The 25,017-nt window shown below is 53.2% G+C and overlaps 9 protein-coding genes across 9 annotated transcripts; 3 read left to right on the top strand and 6 right to left on the bottom strand.

The window, feature by feature from the left end:
• Positions 1–403: 403 nt before the first annotated feature.
• AYO21_08842 (hypothetical protein) lies at positions 404–1,992 on the bottom strand (the record flags this gene model as incomplete). Its single annotated transcript, XM_022658785.1, has 4 exons — positions 404–427; positions 484–1,058; positions 1,139–1,751; positions 1,810–1,992. 4 exons carry the CDS (start codon positions 1,990–1,992, stop codon positions 404–406), a joined length of 1,395 nt encoding a protein of 464 aa, XP_022508941.1.
• Positions 1,993–2,958: 966 nt separating this feature from the next.
• On the top strand, positions 2,959–4,479 carry AYO21_08841 (hypothetical protein; the record flags this gene model as incomplete). Its single annotated transcript, XM_022658784.1, has 1 exon — positions 2,959–4,479. The coding sequence occupies one exon, from the start codon at positions 2,959–2,961 to the stop codon at positions 4,477–4,479; it is 1,521 nt and encodes a 506-aa protein (XP_022508940.1).
• Positions 4,480–5,527: 1,048 nt separating this feature from the next.
• Positions 5,528–6,632, bottom strand: AYO21_08840 (hypothetical protein; the record flags this gene model as incomplete). The annotated part of the gene is made up of 4 exons (XM_022658783.1): positions 5,528–5,593; positions 5,653–5,767; positions 5,848–5,946; positions 6,058–6,632. The coding sequence occupies 4 exons, from the start codon at positions 6,630–6,632 to the stop codon at positions 5,528–5,530; spliced, it is 855 nt and encodes a 284-aa protein (XP_022508939.1).
• A 544-nt stretch (positions 6,633–7,176) lies between these two features.
• On the bottom strand, positions 7,177–9,060 carry AYO21_08839 (hypothetical protein; the record flags this gene model as incomplete). Its single annotated transcript, XM_022658782.1, has 3 exons — positions 7,177–7,789; positions 7,840–8,574; positions 8,621–9,060. The coding sequence occupies 3 exons, from the start codon at positions 9,058–9,060 to the stop codon at positions 7,177–7,179; spliced, it is 1,788 nt and encodes a 595-aa protein (XP_022508938.1).
• Positions 9,061–11,542: 2,482 nt separating this feature from the next.
• Positions 11,543–13,000, bottom strand: AYO21_08838 (hypothetical protein; the record flags this gene model as incomplete). The annotated part of the gene is made up of 2 exons (XM_022658781.1): positions 11,543–11,722; positions 11,807–13,000. The coding sequence occupies 2 exons, from the start codon at positions 12,998–13,000 to the stop codon at positions 11,543–11,545; spliced, it is 1,374 nt and encodes a 457-aa protein (XP_022508937.1).
• A 1,132-nt stretch (positions 13,001–14,132) lies between these two features.
• On the top strand, positions 14,133–14,711 carry AYO21_08837 (hypothetical protein; the record flags this gene model as incomplete). Its single annotated transcript, XM_022658780.1, has 1 exon — positions 14,133–14,711. The coding sequence occupies one exon, from the start codon at positions 14,133–14,135 to the stop codon at positions 14,709–14,711; it is 579 nt and encodes a 192-aa protein (XP_022508936.1).
• Positions 14,712–15,452: 741 nt separating this feature from the next.
• On the top strand, positions 15,453–17,474 carry AYO21_08836 (hypothetical protein; the record flags this gene model as incomplete). The annotated part of the gene is made up of 1 exon (XM_022658779.1): positions 15,453–17,474. The coding sequence occupies one exon, from the start codon at positions 15,453–15,455 to the stop codon at positions 17,472–17,474; it is 2,022 nt and encodes a 673-aa protein (XP_022508935.1).
• A 1,531-nt stretch (positions 17,475–19,005) lies between these two features.
• AYO21_08835 (hypothetical protein) lies at positions 19,006–20,393 on the bottom strand (the record flags this gene model as incomplete). The annotated part of the gene is made up of 2 exons (XM_022658778.1): positions 19,006–19,716; positions 19,770–20,393. 2 exons carry the CDS (start codon positions 20,391–20,393, stop codon positions 19,006–19,008), a joined length of 1,335 nt encoding a protein of 444 aa, XP_022508934.1.
• Positions 20,394–21,736: 1,343 nt separating this feature from the next.
• AYO21_08834 (hypothetical protein) lies at positions 21,737–23,854 on the bottom strand (the record flags this gene model as incomplete). Its single annotated transcript, XM_022658777.1, has 3 exons — positions 21,737–21,874; positions 21,927–22,114; positions 22,168–23,854. 3 exons carry the CDS (start codon positions 23,852–23,854, stop codon positions 21,737–21,739), a joined length of 2,013 nt encoding a protein of 670 aa, XP_022508933.1.
• Between the last annotated feature and the right edge of the window lie 1,163 nt (positions 23,855–25,017).

The following is a 25,017-nucleotide window of genomic DNA, read 5'->3' as shown; positions in this document are numbered from 1 at the left end:
TTCTTTGATTCCCCTCTGTCCCAGCTCGGTGCATTGCAAAAGTCGATCGTGAAATCCAAGAAGCCCAGGCTCGGGTCGCATACGTGTAACCCTTGTTGACAAGAAAGACACATGTGCAGAATCAGCCACCCCCTCCATTGCTCGTCTCCAGTACTCATTTCACGGCCCGCAATCCTCACCGCACTCGTTGCTGGTCATTTTCAACCTTGCCGACCCACATGATGTCGTCGTTCAAAGTTACATCGTCTCTCGGCCAATCGCGCGCCTTCCGACATGTGCAAACCAGGCGCTGATATTTTGGGAGCGCGAGGGAGGCGCCTCGTTCAACCTCAGCACAATGCACGAGGCGGCTGCCAGGACGAAAGCTGGTAGACAGTCGCGCATAGATCATTCCGGAACAAATCTAGAGAGCGGAGAAGACAAAGAGCTAAAGGAAGTTGTCAATACCAACGGGATCGCCTCACAAAATGGACAGTAACTTACGTTGTTCGTCGCAGCAATAGCAATGCTGTCTTCAAACGGATGCCAGCTCATGTGCAGGATCTTTTTGTTAAAATCGATCTGGTCGGCGTCTGTTTCTTTTCTCATTCTGCTTCCTTGACCTGCTGCAGGGCTGCCTGCTCTTGAACCACCTTTCTTGGCACCGTTAGGGCTGGCCGAGTTAATGGGAGTCGGCACTCCAACTTTCTTAGCCTTGAAGGCCGACTTGTCTGCCTGCAGGACCACTTCCGTCTCTTGTTCAGGATCTGAGGGATAGATCATGAAGTTGTTGTTGTAGCTCCCTGTCATGACATTGCTCCCGTCACCACTGAAGACCACTTCAAACTTGTCGAAGATGCTATCGTTTTCATACGTGTCGCATAAACGAGGCCTCAAATGCTCATGGATGGGGATAGTCTTCACGGGTTGTCTCTCCATGTTTACGTCCCAAATCTTGACCGTCAAATAGTCTCTTGATAGAATGTACCTGCCATCGTGTGAGAAGCGGACATCGGAAATGGAGGAGATGATTTCGGAAAAGAAGGATCGCGAGGAAGGGTCTTCTTCTTGCTCGAACTCTGCTAGAATGTTAGTTTGTGCAAGGCGTTGGGGAGGGGATATTCACGTTTAGCATGGTGATCGCACAGTGCGCTCTCACGCATGTCGGCCAGTTTGATTGTACCCTTTGAGCTTGCGTACATGAACCAATTGCAGCTATGTGGATGGAACTCGGCAGCAGTGATGACTTCAGTGAGCTCCTCCATATTTGCTGGCTTGATATCAACGATGTTGAAACTCTGGTCTTGGATGTTCAGGTTCCACAAGTTGATGCGCAGATCATCACTGCTGATGAAGGTCTCGCCGTCGCTGTTGACAGAGATGCTATTGATGTGATAAGCGTGTGCATTCGCGTACGTGCGTCGAGGAACTGCGGCTACGACGGTATCATGGTGAGTCATTCGAGGAAGCTTCAGCTGAGAGGCATCCTTGAAGTGGATGTGGTTAGGACGAGGTGCCCCTCCACCACCAGCACCTGCTGGGGTGAGGTCTTGGGAGAGGTTGTTCTCAGCGACGACTTTGAGGGACTTCTCAAAGACTTTCCAGAGTTTGATGGTCTTATCGTTTGTAGAAAGAAGATAGTGAGACGCATTCTGTCGTCGGCACCATTTGATCTTGTTGATCTTTTCTTCTATCTCGAGGGATTTGAGATAATCAAACTCTGGTTCGTGGGACTGGAATTCTGTATGGAACTTGTACTCGCATGTCTTTTTCTGTTGGGAAAAGATGTCAGTAGTGTGGACAGTGAACGGGCAATGAAGTTTCACTAACAGTCTCATTTCGTTCAAAAAGGACAACGCGACCACCTTTGTCTCCGGTTGCAAGATAGTTCCCAGTGTGGTCGAATTCGACGGTGGAAATGATATCTGCTTCTGTTATGTCTTCGACATCTCCTTTATCGCCAAAACATTGGGTGAACTTCCATGTGGGAGTTCCGGGTTCAGTTTCGACCATTTTTCATCACAGGGTGCGCTGCAGGTCCAGGAATGTCCAGCAGCACGCACACAGCAGTAGCACCCTAGATCGACGCAAGATTTTACCGCTGGCGGTGCATGGAGCAGTCGCGCTCGATTTCAGGGGGTGGTCAAATTGGTGAAAGGGCGCGGGCGCGGTGTCGAGCGCCGAGTGTCTTCGTAAAGTGAAGTGACGTGACGAGGTTGGGCTGGGGTTGAGATGGCTTGGGTTTGGGACAGTTTTGTAAGCGATGCGGCTCAGGCAACAAAGCGGTGATGATTCGAGTGACAGGACGACAGGAATGAGACGGAGGATGCCTCGTGACGGACGGACAAGGGAGATGCAGAAAAGAATGAAGGATATCGGATGTCAGCAGGGGATGGTTACGACTGCGGTTGTATGTCAGTTAGTCCTGATCGTGGGGGAGTGAAGGGCAGTGATGCAGTTGCGAGGATCCAAAGCAAGGTTACAGGTACCAAGACAGCAGGTTAGCCGCGTGAGGGCGGATAGGCTGGCACTCGGGGGGCAGCTGGACAGCTACAAAGAGGCGGCGAGGCGCGGCTTGGTCATGATGATGACGATGATGTCGAGGGGCACCTGGGAAAAGTAGCCAGAAGTGCCTGGACTTCCCTGGAGGTGCCCGAGGGGCGCCTTCTTAACTACTGAACCCGGCACCCCGGGTGCCCAAGGCCCCTCGCTACTCGGTACTCGAGAGTCCAAGCTAGTACTACTAGGCAAAGCACCACATGCGCCCGGCCGTACTTCCTCCGGCGATAATTGCTCCTTCAGCCTCGCGAACCTCGGATCGATCATTATCGTCTAGATTCCATCCCCTGGTCCGGCTTCCCTACACATACTTACCTCCCCGATGTCCTTGATACAGGGTCAAAAGTTCGTCTGGTGTTGCAAATTTGGTGTTCTTGTCGCCTTTTCAGCATATTTCCGCCCATCTGGGTATTGATCACCATGCGAATTCGCCTACAGGGAGCCGGAAAGGGACTGGCAAAGCTTGGCAGTCGAGCACGTCAACCGACAGAGAGACTCAAGAATATACTACCAGGACGGGCGCCGATAGGAACAGGGGCATTATCTGCACCCGAGGTCAGGGCGAGGAATTCGCGATTGAAAAGCCTGGTCAATGACTTGGAAGAATCTTCGAGGCCAGATGTCAACAATGGAGCTGGGGCAGGTCTAGATGAGGTGTTTGACGACGTCGGAGCTTCGAGACAGGAAGCCCCGCCATCTAAGACCTGGTCCAGAGGTGGAAAGCTCAGGGAGGGCATTCTGGTGGACAATGGCATTCCTCTCGTTTCTCCGATCCTTGCCCGCGACGCTTGCAAGTGCTCGGAATGTGTCGACCCTTCCGACCGACAACGCAATTTCTCCTACGCAGACATACCCACCGACATTGGTTTCAGCAGAGTAACTCCCGTCGAGAGTTCGGGGGACACCATTGTCAGCTGGCGCAATGACGCTCCCCCTCACTCCGCAGGAACATCGACAATCTTCGACAAGGAGACCATCTCGTCCCTGAGGAAGCCGTTCCGCAACCCGCGCTGGCATCTGTACAGCCTGGCGCAGAAACTGTGGGACGCTGAGTCGTTCACGCGTGATTCCAACCGATTCGACTTCAACGAGTATATGAGTAGTGACGACGCCTTGGCCGACGCTCTCCACCTGCTGTGGCGGGATGGCCTTGTGTTTATCGACGGGGTGCCCGAGTCAGAGGGCTCTGTTTCGCAGCTGGTGACCCGTATCGGACCGCTCATGAACACCTTCTACGGTCCGACGTGGGACGTCCGTTCGGTGCCCAACCCCAAAAACGTCGCCTACACAGCCAAATACCTCGGGTTTCACATGGACTTGTTGTATATGCGGGAGCCTCCAGCGTTCCAGTTCCTGCACTGCATCCACAACGAGAGCGTTGGGGGGGAGTCCCGGTTCGCCGACACGTTCAAGGCTGTCGACGAGCTATACTCGCAAGACCCGGCCAAGATTCGCGACCTGATGACCTACCCGGTGCGGTACGAGTATGACAACGACGGCTACTTCTACTCGGACCAGAAGCCCACGATCCTCAAGCGACAGGAACTGAACGTGCCCAACCGCCCAACCCACAATGCCCAACACCCGCACGTCATGTCCGACATCGGCCGTGTCTACTGGTCGCCGCCGTTCGTGGGCAATATCCACCCGAAGCTGGAGCACCACGAGCTCGTGCGCTTCGTCGCCGCGAGCAACGCCTTTGCCTCGATCCTCGAGCGGCCCGACATGGTCATCGAGGAGAAGATGGACAGCGGCACCTGCGTCATCTTTGACAACCTCCGCGTCGTACACGCCCGCAATGCCTTCGACCTCAACTCGGGCCGCCGCTGGTTGAGGGGCGCGTACCTCGCCCGCCAGGATTTTGTGAGCAAGGCCTCGTCCATGGTCGACCGGATGCCCGCCAACATTAGGTTTTATACGCTCGACGGCGAGCAGTCGTGAGGCAAGCTCAGTGCACCTGATCATCGTCATATCTAATTTCCATGCCGCTGCCGCCGCCTCAACAAGGGTGGCCGTTCTCGATATCCCCTGGGGGAATAGGCGACCGTCTGTTTCACGACCACAAATTCAGGCCGCGCTCCCTTACGGCCTTACAAGACGAAGCCATTTCTCTCTCCCCTTTATGGCACGACATGTGTCTTTCCCTATCGCCAGTCTGACAAGGAAGCTCTCGGAGGAACGCCATGCCATGCCCTGTCCACGAATTGAAACAGAATGCGCTAGTCACCAAGAAACCACATTCCGACGAGCAGAGGAAGGAGGAGGGAGGAGGGGACCAAATGTTCTGTACTTGTCACCATCCGTCGTTCATACGCAGACAGACTGCCACACTCCCTCTAATCATTTTCGTCGCCCTCCCTCCATGTCGCCATATCGCCATATCAGACAGATTCCGTTTCTTAGTCTCATTCGTTGCATAGGACTACATGGGACTACATTGGATGCCATGGTATGACTACCTGGATACCCCTACCTGGGAGTGTACATTCTTGGACAGAGAACAAAGACAACGGTCAGGCAGAGGTTTAGAGGTCAAAAGGTCAGCCAAGCACGACGAATGAGGGTATACTTCGAGATAGTTAAAGATAAAAAAGAAACATTCATGACAAAATGCCCCGGACTGTGTTAGCCTCTGCAGACAGTGTAGATAGACAAGATCGGAAAGGAAATTGATATGTACTAGGTATCTATCGTACGGAAAAGACTTGTTGAGCATTTCTTTTCCAGCCTTTGCGCTATGAACCGGGCAGAACAGCAACTACCTAAAAAAAAAAACACACACACAGCGAGGATCCTAGTCTTTCATCCATACCTCCTATACACATTGAACGGAGACATTTGTTTTTTTGTGGATGTTATTCAAATGTCACATTTCTTCATTCTTCTCATTTGTATTGACGACACCAACACTCATTAATGACTCGCCCACAGTGTCCAGCTGTTTCGATCAGGGTCCGCTCAGTGAGAGCTCCATTAATAGCTGCCCACCCTACGCGGTGGTTGTTGCGCTGTAAGGCTTGAAGAAGTCCGGGTCGGCTTCGAGCTCTTCACGGACCTATACACACATTATCAAATCAGCACTTTTCAAACCAGGAGGACAGAAGGTAAACATACAATATCAAGCCCACCGACAAGCTCCCCGTTCGTATACAATTGCGGAAAAGTAGGCCAGTCGGAAAACACTTTGAGGCCCTCGCGCACATCATTGTCGGCGAGGATGTTGAAAAATCTATTTTTCACACACAACGTTTAGCGCACGTCCGGGATCCAAAGTCGAGGCGTCAAGGAGAAGTGGTGACTGCAGCGTACCCATATTTCACTTGGTTCTCGCGCAGAATGCTGACGAGCTGTCGACTAAACCCACATTGCGGCGCACTGGGGGTTCCTTTCATGAAGAGCATAACCGGCCTGGGACGTCGTCACTGTCAGCAGAGCTGTTCTATTGGGCAACCGATGCTTTCGATGTGCGCGCAGAAAGTCGACCGTATCCTTTGTACCAATCCGTAGGATGAAACTTACGCAGCCTTGACCAACTTCGCCAACCGCTCATTCAACTCCTCTGTAGCCTCGGCCCCCGACGCGGCCTGCGAATCTGAAGGCTTGGATGCATAAGAGCCCGAGTCCTTTGTCAACGTCGGCTGCTCTGAACTTCCGTTCGTATGCGCATGGCTCTGCGGCTCCGCCTTCAGCGGCGGAGGCACCGACGCACTGCCGTTACCGTTGACACTCGCGGCATTGGAGCCAGTGCCGGCGTGTCTCTCCACCGCGGCTCTCAGCTTGCCCGCGTCGCTCCCACTCACCGTCTCCAACGTCTTCCCATCTCGCTGAAGGACCAGGTACGGCACCGCGGTCACATCGTATTCTTCGGAGACATCGGGCAGTTCTTCGGCGTTTATGGAGAGGAAGGAAAGATCGGCGGCGCGGGATGAAGGGTAGGTCGAGGCAAGGGCGGAGAGAATGGCGTTTGTCTGTGCGCAGGGCGCCGCCCAGGGAGTGTGGAAGTAAATTACGTGCAGGTGTGAAGGAGGGGCAGCCGATGTGTGTTGCTTGAAGGCCTCTTCCGAGGGGACCTCTTGGAGGCTCAGGGTCGCCATGGTTCAAATTGCGGAGTCAGACTTTTTCTACAAGGAAGATGCAGATATCGTGAAGAGATCAGAAACAAAACGAAGCAGGGTAACGCTGCCCGGCGACGATAAATGGGCTTGCGACAAATCTTCAGGGTTGAGTAATTGTAAAAAATGCGTGATGGTCTTGTGTATTTTACTGTATCGATGACGCCACATCGGGGCGTGATCGGCCAAGCCAGCCTTGCACACCTTGTCCCACCCCGCCCACCGTGCCACCCAGCCAACCTAGGTGCCACGGTGCCTAGATGTCCAGACGCGAACCACAATGGTAATGCAGGGCAGGTATTCTGCCGTCTGTGGGTGAGAGATACATTATTCACTGCTCGTGCAGCGAGCTAAGATAGAAAACTCTACGAAACTAGAGTACAAAATGTCGTCCCGCTCTGGCTTCTGGCTGTATCCTCCCCTTACCAGCAATATCCAATCTTGGTGGCTGCTGATGACGACCAAGGCTTCCCTGCTGTTGTCGAGTATGCTTAGAGCTATCTTACAGTACATTTCCATGTCTCGGTCATGGCGACCCGATTCCCATCTCCCTCAGCCAGGACACAGCCGAGATGCTTGCCGCAGATTGCATGAAGAAGTGATCCATCGCTTCAGCTTCACCCTGATCCACAGCACAATCGTAAATGTGCCAGAACAAGGGTAGGTCCAACTTGTTGGCTTGTTTGCACCTCTTCAAAATATACTTCGTGGCAGCGTTGACGTCGTTCCCACCCTTGTAGTCCTCAAAATGGGACTTCATCGGCGAGGTCGCAATACGTTTTTTGAAGGCGGCTGCATTGGTCAGGACGAGCAAGATGATGCTTTTGGAGAAGTACTCCGATCGACAAATGACCTTGAGGTCTTGCAGTCTCTCCAGAAGCACATTCGACCTGTGCGTGTGGTCGAGATATCGATCATAGCAAGTGAGATCGATGGCAAAGAGACAGAACTGGACGTCCGCGAATTGCGAGATGATTTTCATCGCGGATTGTTCCTTGAGCTCGATAATGCGCAGTGTGGACGAGTTCATCGTGAGTTCCGTCTCTTTCATAGTATCGATTGCTTCGGGGGCTCGGATGATATCCATATTGCTAGGGGTGTAGTCGGCCTGGCAGATCCTTTCGATCGCGTTGAGGTAGCTGTAGAAATGTCAATAGCCGTCGGGCTTTTCAAGGATGGGATAACGTACTAAGCAGTCTGTCCATGTTGCTGCATGACCGAGAAAGCCTGCCGAACGTGCCAATTGTTCCATATATGTTTGACGGATCCCGCAAGTTGCACAGGGACTTGCCAATCGGGTCCCCCTGACTCGGCAAAATCTCTGATGATGTCCGCATGATCTCGGCTGGCTTGGCTGACGAGGCCGTTGCCAATATCTTTGACGTAGTCCAGAATGGCTACAAGAGCTTTGAGGGAAAGACATGTGATTGATTGACGATACTGTTCGACTTCTGACTCGGAGAATGGCTGACCATATCGTTGCCGCATTTGCTTGACGATGGCGGATCTCCCATGTTTGTCTCCGACAGCGAGGATCTTGACTTCTCTACTCAACTTGCGGGCGTCTTGTTTAAGCCTCAGATCGATCTTGGCCGAGTCACGGGCAGTGCTCTTGAGTTGGAAAAGAGGCGTGTCGGAGAGGGCCCGCCGTTGGCCTTTTTCCCCGGTGCGATCTTCTGTGGGGCTGTTGGCACGCCTGAGCATAGACCGAAAAGTGTTCTGATAGATTCTATGTCGAAGAAGGAGACCGTCAAAGTCAAACGTCCTTGACAGTTTCGAGGCGGTAGAAAGACCCGTCTTGAAGGTGGCGAATGAGGCAGAGTCGCGGAAGCCGACGAGAGACGTGGCATCGTCTTTGGCTCGATTGAAGACTTTTCTGCTTTCATCTCTCACCAGCAAACGTTTCTGATCGGTCGGTGTCCGACTATTCTGGTCAATACCTGTCTTGGAGGTGGGATTGGTTCCCTTACCATTGGAACGCCGTCAGGCACAGATTGAGGGCATTAATCTGATGGTCTAGGCGGGTGAGACAGTCTTTGGTAGCCTGGTCCTCGAGAAGATAGAGAACTTTGCTGCCGACTTTTAGAAGCTCCTCGTCATCATTCCATTGGAATTTCGATATCTGGTTGTCAATGTATTCGACCAACAACTTGCAATGGGTGATGGCGTCTCCGAGGTCCATCATCAGCTGGTAATGCTGAGAGTCGCCAGAGAGACATTCTGCCCAGTTCTGAACTTGAAGGAGCGCAGTCCGCACTGTTCGAAGGTGCCCTGTTAGAAGACTGATATTGAGCTCCGCCTCCTGATACCTCTGGCGGAGTTGCGTCAAGGTGGCGACCGATTTGCCGATGACGGAGACTATGCTGGCAACACCAGCAACGATACTCAAGGTGCCACAAAACGGCTCCATGACTCGACCGTCAACAGGTGTTTTCTCGTGTGTTTAGCGAAAGTCCTCGTGCGCTCCTCTGAAGGTGACGAGCGAAGAGGTTGTGCCCGGACAGGTGCCAGAGACCTCCCAATATTCACTCTGAGGGCCAGATACTCCCACGTCGCATGGCACCACCCTGGTAGAATCCATGCATCGCTTGGGATAAGTGGATGTGCAGGCAAGCAGGACGGTTGGCTGCAAGCCATGCTGAGGCCTAGTAGGTTGAACAAATGTCCACGGGCTGAAACTGGGCAATGAGCCCCCTTAAGCGCGCGTTATCTTGCGTCAAGCCCCGGACTTTCCTTGCTCATCAATTGTGTTCGGCCCCAGATAAGAGTGGATCAGTAGGTGAAGGACGGAGGTTGGTCGTCTGTCTCTTTCTCGCGTGGATTCGGAGCATCCAGCCGACATGGGCGAGCAAACATTCCACGCGGCAAAGGAACATTCTCTGACAGAGCCCAGTGCCTTCTCCCCTAGTAAACTGCAAGCCACAGTGATCTGTTACTTCCGGCCATCCCACACCGGAAGTTCGTGGCCTTCCCAGACGGCGTTTTCTTCAGACAATCACTGGTCGTCTCGAAAAGCCACATGCGCCGGACCTGCAAGGAATGGGGCGGGGATTCAGGGGATGCTGAGGCCAGGAAGCAGACTGCGTACAGACGAAGATTAACAGGGAAGATGTCCGTGGTGATGGTGGTGATGGTTGCTCGCAGAAGGTGTGATTCAGGTGGCTAGTGGACGCCAAAGCTCATCTGCTACGCTTTAAACAGAAAAGGCGCAATTCGATCATTTCCCTAGACGGTAAAGACGTCAACCCCGGCCAGATACGAGACCACGTTGCAATCCCCTGAAACACTTGCAAAGGTGTTGTGTCCCTGCAAGGGCATCCGGGCATCTCGATTGATTCGTCGATTTGCTGACAGCAGAAGACATGAGGGAAAGTGTCCTCCCACACCTTGAGCACCGGCAGCCGATGTTTTTGCATGGACTAAGGTGGCAGGGGAGCATCCCATCTCCAGGAGGGAAATGAAACTCAGCCTTAGTATAGAAGTAGACTCTGCCGTGGCCGCCATGTTTTTGCAAGGATCTTCAGCCTACTCGCACTACTCATATCTCGTGGGTTCTCCGCTCTCGCCAATTTCTGCCTGGCTAATTCTGCTAGGCAAGGACTTGCCGTGTAAAGCCATCGTGGGCTTGAGGGATGGAATTGGGAAAGGTTCGTTCGCTCGGGTGCTCTGTCTGCTTGGCGAGCATCGAGTCTTATAGTCGCACTGTGGACAAGTTGAACCTCTTTTGGATGTGTTTGGTGTTCTAATTCGGACGGGTTTGGGCTGCCTCGTGGTGAGAAACACCATCGGAGAACAACTAGCAAACAATTGTTTTGGTCACGAGAAGCTTTTGCGTCGCCTAACTCAGCCTGATCGCGGAAGTGGCCCGGGGCGCAAACTGACGCCTAGTGCGACCTTGGCGGCTACCTAACGGGGCACCGGGGGGCCCCTCATCCACCCAGCTCGCTACGAGTAGGTAGCGCAGTTGTGGTGTCATGGTGACCACCTTTCTTCGGACTTTAATCACCACGCCAATAGATATGGACCTGAGCCTGCGAGCAGACAGCTCACAAGTCCCCAGGATTCTCGATGCCCTTGAATCACAACACCCTTTAGTGTACATAGCTGCAGGGACTAGGGTTGTCAGTGCGACAGTGCGATGCTACTTGATGCCATGAAAGCGGCTGCAGAAAGGGCCGCAAGGCAGAAGTTCATCAGGGGATGGGTTGTTCAGTGTTAGCTGAAAGGCTGTCGATCTCTCTCTTTCTCCCATCTACTTGTTCTCAAGCTATGCCATTTAGGACGCAGGTCCGTGAGGTGGTACGCTCGTAAGGGAAGTATTCCGTCCAGGATGCTGGTCTTTGCCGTATCTGTTCCTGATACCTCAAGGGAAGTCCTCCAGCAGTGTTCAAGTTGTTAGATAGCCACGGGATAGACATTGTGCGATCGAAAGGGCGGATCCCAAGGCTTGAACAGACAGGAGAGATGTGTAGTTCTCCTCTGTCGAGAAGAATCAGACTCATCGGCCATGATGTGCTACTTCTTCCATGGGAACTCATCAGCTCCCATCCCTCACCCTATTGCTAGCAAAGAACTTCCTGTTCCTGCGGACACCCCTCCTGATCTTGTAAGGCCACATGTACTTCAACAGCAGCACAGTAAATTCCCAGTCCTGGTCGTCAAGCTCCGCTCCGTGGACTTAGTCTGGCCTCGAGACTTCGACTCCTATCCTCATTGCTATCCCCAACCTTGGTTATCGGCACACTGTTCCAGCGCCCTTCATGCAGGGTGATGATTCGAGTTAGATCCTGACATGAGCAAGACTCAACAACACCAAAAATGCAACTCCAATATAATGCGCCGTTACAGTAACGCTCAACTGAAAATATTCGACAAACAAAAGATGGCCAAGATCATCGTTTAGATTTCCGATCATGCCTCTCGATCGCAATCAGCACTGGGATCAAGAAAATCGCCCCTGCTGCCATGACCACACCAACAAATATCTGCGCGTGGAGAAACTTTCCCGCGGCGACGTTTGCAAGGGCTCCAGCGATGGGTGAGCCGATGATAGACCCAACGGCTCCGGCACTCTGGATGTCGAGTTAGTGCCAGTATCGGTGCGAAAGCTTGTCCGAATTTGGGGCAGAGGTACGAAGAGACAAAAGGCGACTTACCCAGCCCATTCCCATCCTGGTGCCAATCACCCCCAGATTTGGTGATATCACGGGATGCGGCATCGTCGAGGTCGGTGCCGTCACCAAGACCCCGGCGACGAATCCCCAGAGGACACACCAAACAATAAACGCGGCCGAACTGTGGATGGCGATCCAGGAGAAGATGAGCACGGTGCCGAGGACGGCGGAGAAGATCAAAGTGTAGATGGGCTTGACCCGTTGACCCAGAAGGTATGGGAACGTGCGGCCGAGGAAAGATCCACCATTCAAGATGGCGAGCATATAGAAAGACATGTCTTCCGACGTGTCCAAGACCCATCGTGCCCAAGATACAATGAAGAACAGGGGGATATAGTAGGCCAAAAACAAAAAGAACAAGGAGGCGACCCAGGAGAGAAAGACGGGCTCCCGGATCGCCGTCAGATCCCAGAGAGACCGTGCTTGAGTGGACCCCTCTTTCTTATGTCTGCCGAGAATCAGGCAGATGAGCACTGCGAAAGCCAAGTTGATAAAGGCAATACAGCGGACGGTCCAGCCATACCCAATCCGTGGCTGTAGTTGGCGGAACATGATGGGAAAGATGACGCCGCCCACGCTCGAGCCCACCGCCGCAGCCCCGACCGCGATGGGCCGTCTGGTGGTGAAGAAGATCGAGATGAGCGCCAAAGTCGGCACATACGAGAGTCCCGCCCCCAGGCCGACACAAACACCCTGGGCCAGGAAGACTTGGTAGTAGGACCTGGCCAGACTGGTCATCATCATGCCGAAGACGGTCAGGAAACAACCGACAAAGACGAGCGACCTGAGATAGCCGCGGTCGAACAGGGGGCCGCCAAAGACGCCCGTGAAGACGACCAGGAACGCCTGGACGCTACCGATCCATGATATCGCCGACGCCGACTCGTTGGCGAGCAGGTCTCTGATGAAGAATGCTTGAAAGGCGCCAAATGTGCTCACGATGCCCCAGACATTGGCAAAGACCAGGAAACCCGCAAAGACCAACAACCACGCTTCAAACCCTCCGTTGGGAGGTACAAAGGTCTGCTGCTGAGGAGGCTCTTGTTGTGAGACGTGATCCTCGGCTTCTGCAATTGGCGTGCCTGGTGTCTTTTCCGAGGCATCCCAGGCATTCTGTGGACTTATGGAGGACGACGACAGGTCTTCGTCATTCTTTTCGTCGGGGCGAACAAGCATGGTGTGAAGAGTGTGTCTCTGTCAGGCAAACGTCTTCATCCAGCTTGTAAGCGGGTGGCCAAAGGTCAAGGACTGGACCTGCTCTCCACTGAAGGCATAACGTTTGAAAATGGAAAAAGTAAAAGTTGAATACTCTTAGCTTCTACCTCGTACTTACCCCAGACAATTCTTCATGCTATTCTGCCGCTCTGTGTGCCGGGATCCCGGTGGCGTCGTATGTACTTGTAAGGATCATCCATTTGCGGGAGGATGCGACCGAGGTCGCTCGCTGTGAATTGCTCCGCAGGGCCAATTGGGTAGAAATATATTATACCAAGTTACTTTGTACGAGGGGATGTGAAAGAGGCATAGTAAAGTAAGCTTTGCAAGGGAGAGATGGCGCAATGCCGTGCGCAACCCCCGTTCTCTTACCTAAAAGATTCGCAGTTTGCCGGTCGCCCTTCGCCGGTGTTCAGTGCCGGCTTGTGTGAACCGAGGCCAGAGATGAAGAGGAAGAGCAAGCACGCAAGCCAACAAGGGCTCTCTGTAGTTGTACTGTACTTTTAGTAATATCGGGAAAAGCAGCTGTATCACTCACTCTTTGAAGCTTAAGTGAATTCCGAACCATCTCGCCTTGTTTACCCCGTAAATCTCCAGAAACCCACGAGGCTGTGGCAATGTCAGCATAAGGCGCAACAATTCCCCGGATGTTTCCTTCTCGGCGGTCATATTGACTCTCAAAAACTAGAGGGACTTGAGTCTAGGTTTGCTGTGTCTCTTGTGTCAGATCTTAGTACCAGCCTTGTCTTGTTTTCCCAGAGCTCTACCATTTGATTCTCAAGAATCCCAGCCTTGCCACCCACTGTGCCAATCCGCCAAGTAAGCCATTAACCTCGCCATCAGCACATGAAATGGCGCAATATCATATAGCAGGACAAAACTTCTAAGAGGAGGTTTACACGGACATAATTCGGGCCCAAGAAGAGTGATCCATATAACTCACGGATAGGGATACCCCTGCTCTGCTCGGGTCAAAGGTCTTTTGCTGTCAGCCTTCTTGTTTCCCATCTAAGCAATACGTCGCAACCCAACGAGAGACTTGAGGCGCCATCTATACTGTGAATACTAGACCACCAACTTGAAAGTTGTCAGCATGTTCCAAAGTCGGATCGCAGCAGCAGCGAGTCGCACCCTCAGCGTACGACAGACACACTCCCCTCTTCGATGTCCGCTGGTCGCTTTCCGCCAGTTCTCTGGCTCTGCATCTGTGCTTCAGAGCCTCCCAGTGCGAATCCATGGTCGAGGCACCGGCACGCAACAAACTATCGAGGTAGAGGGCAAACCATACAAGATCCTGACCGACACCTACCAAGTTCTGGGAGGAAACGATTCGTCGCCGTCACCCGTATCCTACTCACTGGCCAGTCTAGGCTCCTGTACCCAGGTGACTGGATCCGTGGTTGCTAAGGACCACAAGATCAAGGTTGGGCAATGGGACGTCGCGGTCGAGGGCATCCTGCCCACCGCGGTGTTGGTCAACGGCGAACAGGGCAACCCGAACTGGGAGAAAGTCGTGTTGACAGTCAAAGTCCAAACCGACATCAAAGGCGGCAATGATGATCCAAAGTTCAGGCATTTTGTCGCCGAGTCCGAGCGCCGGTGCCCGATCACGCAGCTCTTCGTTCGCAGTGGAGTTGCGTTCAGCAGTCAGTGGACCAACGAGTCGCTCTGAGAAACGGAGATTGGTGCAGAAACCGCGAGGACAGGAGCTTGGACAACCTGAATGGATAGCGGCTGCGGAAATGCTCCATCTAGGACAGGTTGAACCCACGGTGCGGTGTTGGTCAAGACCTCATCCGAGCTGATACCCGGTGTCTACCACGCCTTCGTCGCAGTCAGCAGATGTTACCAGAGAGACTTTGCAGCTTCTGGTCTCTACAATAAAAGATTCTTCTTGGTTCGTACTACTTGACTTTTGGCAGAGTCTTACTCTGACTCCTTCTTCCCTGGCTGCAAATGGCTGTCGTGCTTCGCACTTTCTTGTCCTGCTGGTTCATGGTTTGAGGACCTCGTCCCCTTGAGCGATTACGGTATCTGACCTCCAGCATGTATGGCATCGCCTGCGTCCCACTCACCGTCAAGAGTCGATGGGCTGCAAAGTGCAAAGTGGCTTTCCGCTTGAGGACCTTCAGGAGGACATTCTTCGATCCACACAACGCCCTCCTCGCATACAAATGGCCAGTGGCCCTTGCGTGACTACGGCATCTACCCCTTACATCTGGTGTCAAGCTCATCTTCTACACACGAACAGCCATAGACTGAACCCAAAGGACTCCTTGTCTCCACCACAAAGAGCCGACGCCTCTAGACCCTCCTCACGCTTTCGTCTTGTAAGGGGTTCTCAGCCTTGTACAACCAAGTCCCACCATCTCTCTCCATACACATCCACGTCGACACGATACAATCATACAAAATGTCTACCCAGCAGAAGCTTGATTTCGCACGTGATTTCCTCAGTGAGGAGGAGCATCGCACCATTCGCACCTTGACACAGATCCTCTCTTGGACACAGAGGCTGGCTGAAGGCGGCAAGGCACATGTCAACTTCAGCGCAAGTATCTGTTCAGAGGCAGCGGAGGCACAACAGAACTCCCAACATAAGCTTCTGAACAGCTGCCTGCGGTCTGTCGACGGTGGAGGCTCAGAGGCGATTGCAATCCTGCCTGGTGGGTTCACCGGCCGCGGGCTTACTCTCTTCGCTGGAGGCGCCCAACGGTCACTGGAGGGGAATGTTCAGACCGACCTCAGGGAGCCCACCGTTTCCAAGGGTGAAAGATGCAGGGTGGGATTCACGCGCTACACGGTCCCTCCCGATTTTGTGCAAGACCCTCTACCATCCCTTCTCGACCTCCTAGGGAAACATGGCGGCGACGTCCCTCCGGCCCTCACCGTCCAGCTGACCCTGACACTGCTGAAGCACGCCCCGAGGCAGATCGGCCAAGAAGCGCAGCACAAGGCCTGGGAGGACTTCACAGTTTTCATGACCTGTGTCGGGCGGAAGCGACTACAGGAGCGATTTGACTTTGGAGCGAGGGCTCGAAACTTCTACGCGGTCTTCCGTCTCCGGTACGAGGACGAGGACGAAGAGATACCAGCCTCGTTCGCCGAGGCGGTGGATAAACTCACGGGCCCCCAGGCCAACGAGGAGCGGTTTAACGGTGTTGCCCCTCTCCCCAAGGGCAACAAGCCAGAGCTCAAAACCTTTCTTAGGAAGCTTGAGCTCATCAGCAAGGCCGATCACAAGCAATCTGAAAGTAGCGAGTATAACGCACCTCGCTTCTTTTACGGGGCTCTATGCACGCTCTTGCGAGGTATAGAGAAGGCGCTGAATCGTGCTAAGTTATGTCAGCCTCCTTGGGCCGGACAGGCATCCGATGATAGGGCGGCCTTCAGCAAAGCCATCCATGCTCTGGAGGGCATAATGCGTTTCCTGTGGGCCTTTGTAGCCCGCTTTCGAGAACAGATCCGCCTCACACTCAAGTGGGTGGCCCGCATATGCGAGCTCAAGGACGACGCTCACCCGGGCTCCGAGCCAGGGATCGAACAAGCCAGTCCCCACCTGGAGGGGGAACACTTCGTCACCCTGAAAGAGATCGAGGACGGGTGCACTTGGGACTGGTCCAACGCGTGCCTCCAGTGGCTGCAGCTCCTGCTTTCTCAGCAGGACGCCGCCCGGGACATTCACATGTGGGCGCCGTCTCGGACATGGAGGTCCAAGTCTTTGAGGCAAGTGGTCCCCCTGGCCAAGGTCCACACGATCGAGTTCAGGGTCGCACCCTGGGATCGAGGCTCCCGCGACCTGTGCAACGTTCGGCAGGAACTGGAAGAACTCGTGTGGCGTTCCGAGACCAGTCGCAGGGCTTTGACAATGTGGCTGGAGCGGAACGGACACGGCGATCTGGACGAGGCGGAATTCACGGGCGCTGTCCACTGTGAGACGATGCTGCTCACGCTGCACGCCCTGACGCTCCCCTGGGTATTCGGATGCGCGTACCCGAGTCCCGAAACAATATCCCAGTGTCTCAGGTCTCGCGACATAGTGGTCTGCCCGCAAGTCATTGGCAAGCTCCAGGCCGGTCGCGACATGCTGGGTGTCTCGAGAAGATGCTGCCCCGGATGCAGGGCTGTTGTCCTTGCGATCCGCAACCTGCAGAGCTTCCGGCGACGAGTAACCCCGCCGCCTTTCCACGGGGTTTGGCTCCCCATGGCCCTCCCGCCCTGGACACCGCGTCGAATCGGCCTCAAACTCTTGGTACAGCTCCGTCATGAGATTCGCTATCGCGGCCGACTCGCTTTCAAAGCTTTGACCCCGGAGGAGCAGGAGGAGCTGAACCGGAACCATGTGCCCGAGGTCATTTTTCCTTCGGAAATTCCAGAGCTGCCAGTAGATTGGAGATCCTCTGAATCCGACTCCGAATCTGAACCGGAAGCTTGACGAGAGGGTTTTTCTCTTCGTGCCTGCAAAAGAGTTTGTCGATGTCCTTGGGAATGGAAAGGCTCTGTGATTTGACCTATATGGAGAAGGACGGGGGGTCATCAACAGTCCCGCGCTGTGGTTAAGGAGAGGAACCTCGTTGATATATAGTATGTACTCGGCAGAGAAATGAGGAATTTGGGACTTTGGAGGTTCATTGTGAATATTGTGTTTATACATTGCCTGTCTATCAGTATATATACTACATGTCCACCCGGTTAACCGAGAAACGTGAGCCATGAACCTCGAACCTTTCTGAGTGGCTATCTATCTGTTTGTCTTCTCAGTCCCAAAATACCCCTAAAAGGGATATACTTGCCACAACCCGGTTTTATCTCATTTGGAGGTGATCAGAGCTGATAAACCGGGAACTGGGAGGTTTACGGCCGTGTATACATACGTACATACATACGCATACGTATTGTATACATATACAGTAACTGCGTAGTACGCACGTACATATGTAGGTGAAGGAAGGGTAACGCAAAGTTGATGCCGAAGTGGAGCGAAGCGAAAAAGAAGCTCAAGATGGGGGAAGAAGAGCCAGCCAACAGGCCAGGAGAAGAAAAGTTAATAGGGGAAAAGAATTCCGAACTACATACGTATGGATGTAGTAAGAGCCGAGTATAGGCAGCGTTCGTGTCAAGAATGCTGCCCACGTAGGTAAGGTAGGTAGGTACGTAGGTAGGACACACAACGGTGTAGCCTGGGTGGAAAAGACAATACTAACACTGGGGATAGCTGGCTGGCTCTTTATACCTTCTGTCTTCTCTGTGTCTGTGGGAGACGTCCTTTGACAACTTTTAGGAGGCCTCTCTGGGTGTGTGTGGATATGTGTCTATCTCTATCTTCCTCCAAGAAAAAGAAGAAAAAAAAAGCCACACACACGCTTGCACCCGTTGCAAACGCTCCTCAGTGCTTCGTCTGCTTCATCGTCGTCGTCGTCGACGCAGACACCAGCGGGACATGCATTCCGCGAAACAACGCCGCGGCCGAGTCTTTGGTTGCCAAACCCGTGGGCCACTTTTGGTGGCTTAGACCCTCCTAAACTGAGCCAAGTTGACTCTGCTTGCCTACCCAATACCAGGTAGTCAGTTGTATCATCCAACGTTGACTTGAGATTGCTATGCTCGAAGTGAGCCAAGGATGAATCGAGTGTCGCCAGGAAATGGCGGGGACAGGTACCACGAATCTCGCAATTAATTTGTTCGTGTTCAACGAGATTCCCTAGCCAGGTACCACATGCAGCCATTTCATGGTCGGCTTGCGCGGTGCCTTGGTTTTCGCTCAGCTGTAAGTCTCACGGGCGGCCTTTTCTTCAAACGCACTTTGCGCGCGCGCATGTGAGTGGCTCCCACAGAGAAGAACGGACAGGCCACAGTATCCCATCGACATTGTCGCAAAGGAGGCGTTTCGCTTGAATCCAGTAGTTGGAAGGCTCTCCGAAGGATCACCAATCGATCATCCAGCCTTTGACAGCACATGTGACGATTCATCGCTTCCATTCACCCCTGCCTCTCATGTATCCCTCGATGGACCTCCACACCTCCTCAACAGTCTCTCTATCCCTCCACCGTCGTGACATCCTCGTTTCTTGCTCAACATTTTGCCCGTGTGCTCTTTCATCCCACCTTTCGACAGCAAAAGTTTTGACGCTAGATCCCCACCCTTTGACCTCAGCCGGGATGGGTAGACCCTTCTCTCCGACATAAATACCAAGGACGTGACCAAACAACTCCTGTGGTTCTCGCCATTTGTAGCCTCGGAATTGCCAGATCTGACCGGTGGTAAAGACAGCAACGACCCGGGACCAGTAATCTGGCTTGAAGTGTTCGGGAGAATCGACGAGGATGAAGCGATACGGTTTCTCGCTCAAAGAATGCATTGTGCGGGTGATGTGCAGCAGATTGGCCGTGGTTTGGGTAGACAGGGTGGGATGGTCCGGGGGCACATACAGGCCAGTATCGAGAAATGTTTTGATGTTAGACATCCGGAGCAAAGACGATGCAGATGGAGAGAGGAGGATGATCGGGTCGGATCGTTTCGAGGACACGGCCGATGCAAGTGGTTTGGACGAGTTTGCGGCAGGTCGAGCGGCCAGTTGAGCTGGTTTTGCTGGAAGACTACCTGGTCGTGAAGATGAAGGGAGACCTTTTCGTCGCCCAAGGAAGGTTTCTGCATGCTTACGGACATGTGAGAAGTCCTGTCAAAAGAGTTAGCACATGGATATTGGTACGTGGGTGAGATGATGTATACCGTGGGTTTGATCCCGCGCAACACTGTGTTGTGATCGCCCATCCTTCGTTCACCATTGTAGATTGCCTGCAGCCGGGCATCGATCACCTTGACAGGTCTGCCACCAGCGGTTTGTGTAACACCGACCCCAGAGCCACTGACTGTAGGCACAGCCGCACCACCAGCAACATCGGCTGCCCTGTTGACCGCATCTCCCAGAGCAGCCGCGCCTTCAATGGGCTTGATGTATTCCGACTCTTCCGAGGCGCCTTCAAGCCAGGTGATCAGGTCCAAGCGCTCAACGAAAATCAGATTTCGCACTTTGTGGCCTTCGGGTAACTCCTTGTCGAGCTCGGCTGCGCGAGCAATGTACTCGGGCACTGGAACATCCTTCTGCTGCCAGGCGAAGAAGATGCTGCGTAGATCAACTTGGGCAGTGTCCGGATTCTGCGACGTAAACCGCGTCTTCGTGTCTAGAGGGAGGCATTGTGAGGCGGGGTGTGTGAAGTAGAGGTGTGTCGCCTCGACTAACGAATCTGTTTGGTTTGCTTCAGCGGTGGCAGGATCTGAGGTCTTTGTGAGGGTTGGGGGTTTGGAGGCTGCAATTGAGGACCGCAACAGTTGCAGCGCATCTGAGGAGGCCATCTCTTCAACTAGTGTTCAACAGGGATCAGTGCTATTGTCTAGGTCGATACGGCATCGCCGTGTGCGCGACTAATGTTGTCGTAGAGGGTTGCGTGCAGGACTGTCAGTCCCCATTTGGGCCTTTCCAAGAGTGGTAAAAGACAGGATGCCCGCTGAGTCACGGATTATGATTTTTCCGTCATGTCCGGCACGCACGGGCCTTTCCCCCTTTTTCCCACGGCCTTCAGCGTCTTTGCCAATGGATCATATTACATGCACGACGCAAGCCACTTCCATCTGTCTTGTCCCAAAGACTGCTGTATTTGTTGTCAAATCGTTGCTAACATTGCTTTGTCCGACCCATGTTACATGCGCTATGCATCTTGGCCGGTCAGCGTGTCATCAACTGGACGTCGAACTGCAGGAAATACTAGGATCTTGGAACTCGGTCATCTCACTTTCCCCTTCGAATCTCCCTTCTGGAAAATTTCCAGTTCAGGAGAGTGACCGGACAGGGGTGGACGAAATTAGGGCGGACGGCATAGCCTATGTGCTCTTTACGGAGTCCTTGTCCGAAAAGGCGATGTCTTCGTCCGGTCATGGAGCGACATACTCGTACCGAGCACAGGTGGAGCGTTGAGAGGAAGCGCAGTCGGTCACTTCGCCAACGTTGACCACCTCGTTGATGTAAGAGGCAGACAGAATGCTGCTTTTGAGAGATCTCGAGAACTACCTCGAGAGTGTAGTTGGACAGCTGTTCATATTCTGCAATATCTTGAAAGATCAGTCCATCTCATTGTTGTTTCCAATACAGCTATCCACGTCCCACACCATTTGCCCCCCAGCGACCAACGCATTGCTCGTCTTGCCCCAGCCATCGTCTGCGATATCCGCCATCCCCCCTGATGCCTCGTCCCTTCGTCCCTTCGTCCCTATCCACTCTTTATTTGCGTCCTCCACAGGGGTATCTTTCCAATGCAAATGCAGAATGGAATGCTCGCGCCCCTAAAGCTATGCCCAGTTGTAAGAAAAAGAACACACAACCACCTCTCCGACCACGCTATGCAGAACCTGTACGTGATGGTATGCAACAGATATGGCAGTACACTGCCGAAATGGAATCATTCTATTCTCGCAATAAGACAAATCGCGAGACTCATGACATGCTCGTGCAAGTCACCCAGCTTTGCCCGCAATGGTGAAATGACAGTTTTGTACAACGAATCCGTACCACAGATTCTGCATTCGTATATTCATCACATTAGAATGTGGTCTTGTAAAATGTTATCGCTGAAACAGCCAAGACCATTAAGACGGGTCTGATTCGAAGTCGTCGTTGGTAAAGACTTGATCAAGAAGACGGATTATGATCGTGTATTCGACCGACTGACGGTTCGGTCAGGTGCGGGTGACATTGCTCGGTTCGAGCCGATTAAGTCGATTTCGTGATCTCGAAGGACCGCAGCGTGCCTAGGATCTCGGAGGAATTTTGGGACAGAGTCCTGCGACATTAGGTCAACGTGAATTCTAGGAGGAAATGCAGTAAAAACTCACGCTAGCCATCAGTTTAAAGACGGCGCTTTGGGCAAGCTCAAACAAATCCACAACTTCATCTAGACTCTCACGCATGGATTCATCATCGGCGTTGGTGCGAATCATTCGTGAGTCGAGACGATTCCGGAGGGAGTGGTCGATGTTCAGCTCTGAGGGGGCACCGGACGCAAGAAATGAGTTATAGAGACCTAGACCGATCAGCCTCAGGAGTTTTGTGAGCAAGAATCTTCGATTGACTTACCATATGCCGCAGCGAGGGTCTCCCTGACAGCCTCGGGTCGTTCTAGCTTTCCAGACTTCTCAAGATTTCGGTAATTGGTGGTAAAGTCCGACACGTCGAAGTAAAACTGCAAATTCTCCTCGCAGAGTGACTGCCTAAGAAACTCTTTGAAGAGCAGTCGCAGGGCGGCGTCTTGCAGGATCACGTTCAATCGGCTGACGTTGGAGTCCTTTGCAAGTCGACTCTTAGGATCCTTTGTGTCTCGACTATCTTCACTGTCAATGCTCGCAGGCCGTGCAAGCCAGCCGCAGACCCGTTGTCCCCGTTCCGTGATCGTGTAAATTGCATGCTTGGTAGGTTGGAAGTACGTGGCCATTGGGTTCAATCGAATATATGCTCGGTCCTCCACAACTGGTGCCATCAACTGCCACTTCACAAACAATTCTGCCATTTCGTAGGTTTCTCTGCGGTCGATGGTGGTGCAGCAATCGAGTAACCAGTCGGAAGCGGCTTTACCAGTGAAGCTGTTGTTTACAAGTTTGTCCAACACTCTTCGTTCCTTGGCCATCTTGACACCCACAAGTCCAGAGGCATACTCGGAGACGGAGTCAGAGTCTGACAAGGATGTAGAGCTCTTGAGGTTGGGGCCTTCTGAGCCCATAAATCGGCGGAATATGATCTCGATCGTCGGCCTGTCCTGTACAAGTTTGTCGGTGGCTGGGTCCCTTTCCAAGGATACCATCTGCATCTGATTTCGCCGTAGTATGGGTTCAATGTGACGTGCATTTATTCCGTTTCGACTGCAGAAGCGATGTAGGGTAGCGGATCCCTTTGGCGTCAGTTGCCACACGCCACCCTTGGTCACAAAGATGGTGTTCCCTTTGGACTCGGCAGACTCGATCAGCCGTGCATCAACAAATCGTTGGCACACTGAGCGAGCCATGTCCCTGGCCATGGAAAATGTTGTCGTCGTGGTCGTGACGACCCATCTTGATGAGTTCTTTGGGTCGGGGATGCGGTTAGATTGAGAAAACTTCAGTGAGCCGAGATTCGTGATGGCCTCTTCTGATAGAAACGTCTCCTCGACCCTCGAGAACCTGACTCGATGGGGAGTGAGTGGCAGGCTAGTAATGAGAGTGGCGAATAGGTCTTGGAAGTCTCGGGTGAAGGGTCTCTCATCGTCGGTCATGCGCAATATCTTGGAAGACGTCTGATGCATTTTCCCATCTTTCCTGTCCGGGTTCGGCATTGATGGGACCGTGGTGCTGTTTCTCGAATCTTGAATTGGAAGGGGGATTCCGCTCGTTCTCCGGGACTGTGCGGCGGCGTGCACTTCTGGCGAAGTTGGTGACCGTGGAAGAGTTGGTCGTGTGTGGTTGACAGAGGCGGAATGTTTAGATAGGCTTCCCGACGAGGTTGCCGAGCGCAAACTTGGTGTGGAACTTGTGCCCAGGGAGGCCAGATTTGCAAAGGCGTTAGATGTTTTCTCGCGTGCCAGAGATGCCAGCGACCTTCTGCTTTTGGCCTGGGCAAGACTGGTTGAACTTGAGTGGTGGTGGTGAGGTGGGCGAGTAGAGTCTGTACGAAGCGAATTCGAAGTGGAAGAGGAATCGTGGGCGATATCAGGCGAAACGACTTGGGCAGGTAAATTTGGAACAGGCGCCGAAGTCATGGAGTCGTCCACTGACACATCCGTTGGCTCGGGCATGGAGAAGACTGGAAATCATGCGGGTAAAGATGCTCAGGATTTGGACAGGTTCCGCACAGCATCGCACTCGTACTGGGCGATTTCAGAGGGCCGCCAGAGGAGCAGGACTGGCGGTCGACGGTAGTAGTGTGGCAGAAACACCACTGGGGCGTAACCCACGACCCACGAAGAAGCCGGGATTGCTCACCACGAGACCACGAGGATAGTGGAGCCACTTAAGCCGCAGGCTAAGCAAGGTCCTGGGCTCGGTGGCCCTGGCAGGGGGGTGTTGAGTTGAGTTAGGGTCACCAGGGTTGAAAGTGGATAAGGATGTAATTATTCGAGAAGAGTTCGTTCCGGGCCACTTACGACCCCGTTGCCCACTACCCAGTGTGTCTTGTGTCCTCCGGAAGGGTGTGCTGAGCCTGGCCCGCCCAGGAGCGTGCTGACAGGGCGAGGGAGGGCAGATCGAGTTAGGCGCACGATTTGGCGAGGACGCCGGACAACCTTGGGAAGGATGTTGAACTGGAAGTGATCTTCGACAGCCTGGAAACTTCAAGGGTATCCTCAAAAGGCCCTCCAAAGGGGGAAAGCTAGTGCTCAAATCCTGTCGAAACGAGCTGCTGCTGCTGGAGCCACGATCGAAACAAGTATCGCTGGTAGGGCAGCTTGTCTGAGTATTGTCTGAACCAGGGCTGGGTCAAATCTGAGATGAAGATGGAAGATGGACAATAGGAGTTCAATTTTGATGAGGTGGCGAGAATGATGGAGGCGCGGTCAGGGTTCTCTCGTCTTTTTTCCCCCTTCTCCTTCTCCTCTCTTTCTCTCCCTCTCCCTTTTTTTCGCTTCCTGTTTGCGTTTGGTAAAAGTAACGTAACGGGCGATCTGCCGGAGATCGTACTTAACTGGGGACGATGATACGACGACGGATGTAGTCAATGGTAAGACTGGATTCTTATTCAAGATAGTAGATTTAATTCAAAGTGGAGGACAGAGGAGAGGATTGAATTGGATCGAGAATTAGATGTACGGAGGGACGGTCAAGAGGAGGTGAAAGACAGTGACTGGTGCGATTATCTGGACAATGGACATGGGCCAAATGCTAAGCATAATTCTGCATCCCAACAACGTGGCTTCGGGCCAATGCCAGTAAGAATCGCATGATTGAGTCCTCAGCAGGCATC

The sequence above is a fragment of the Fonsecaea monophora genome, assembly GCF_001642475.1.
Source record: "Fonsecaea monophora strain CBS 269.37 chromosome Unknown Scaff80, whole genome shotgun sequence".
NCBI lineage: Eukaryota > Fungi > Ascomycota > Eurotiomycetes > Chaetothyriales > Herpotrichiellaceae > Fonsecaea > Fonsecaea monophora.
This window is presented reverse-complemented; position numbering and strand designations above follow the sequence as displayed.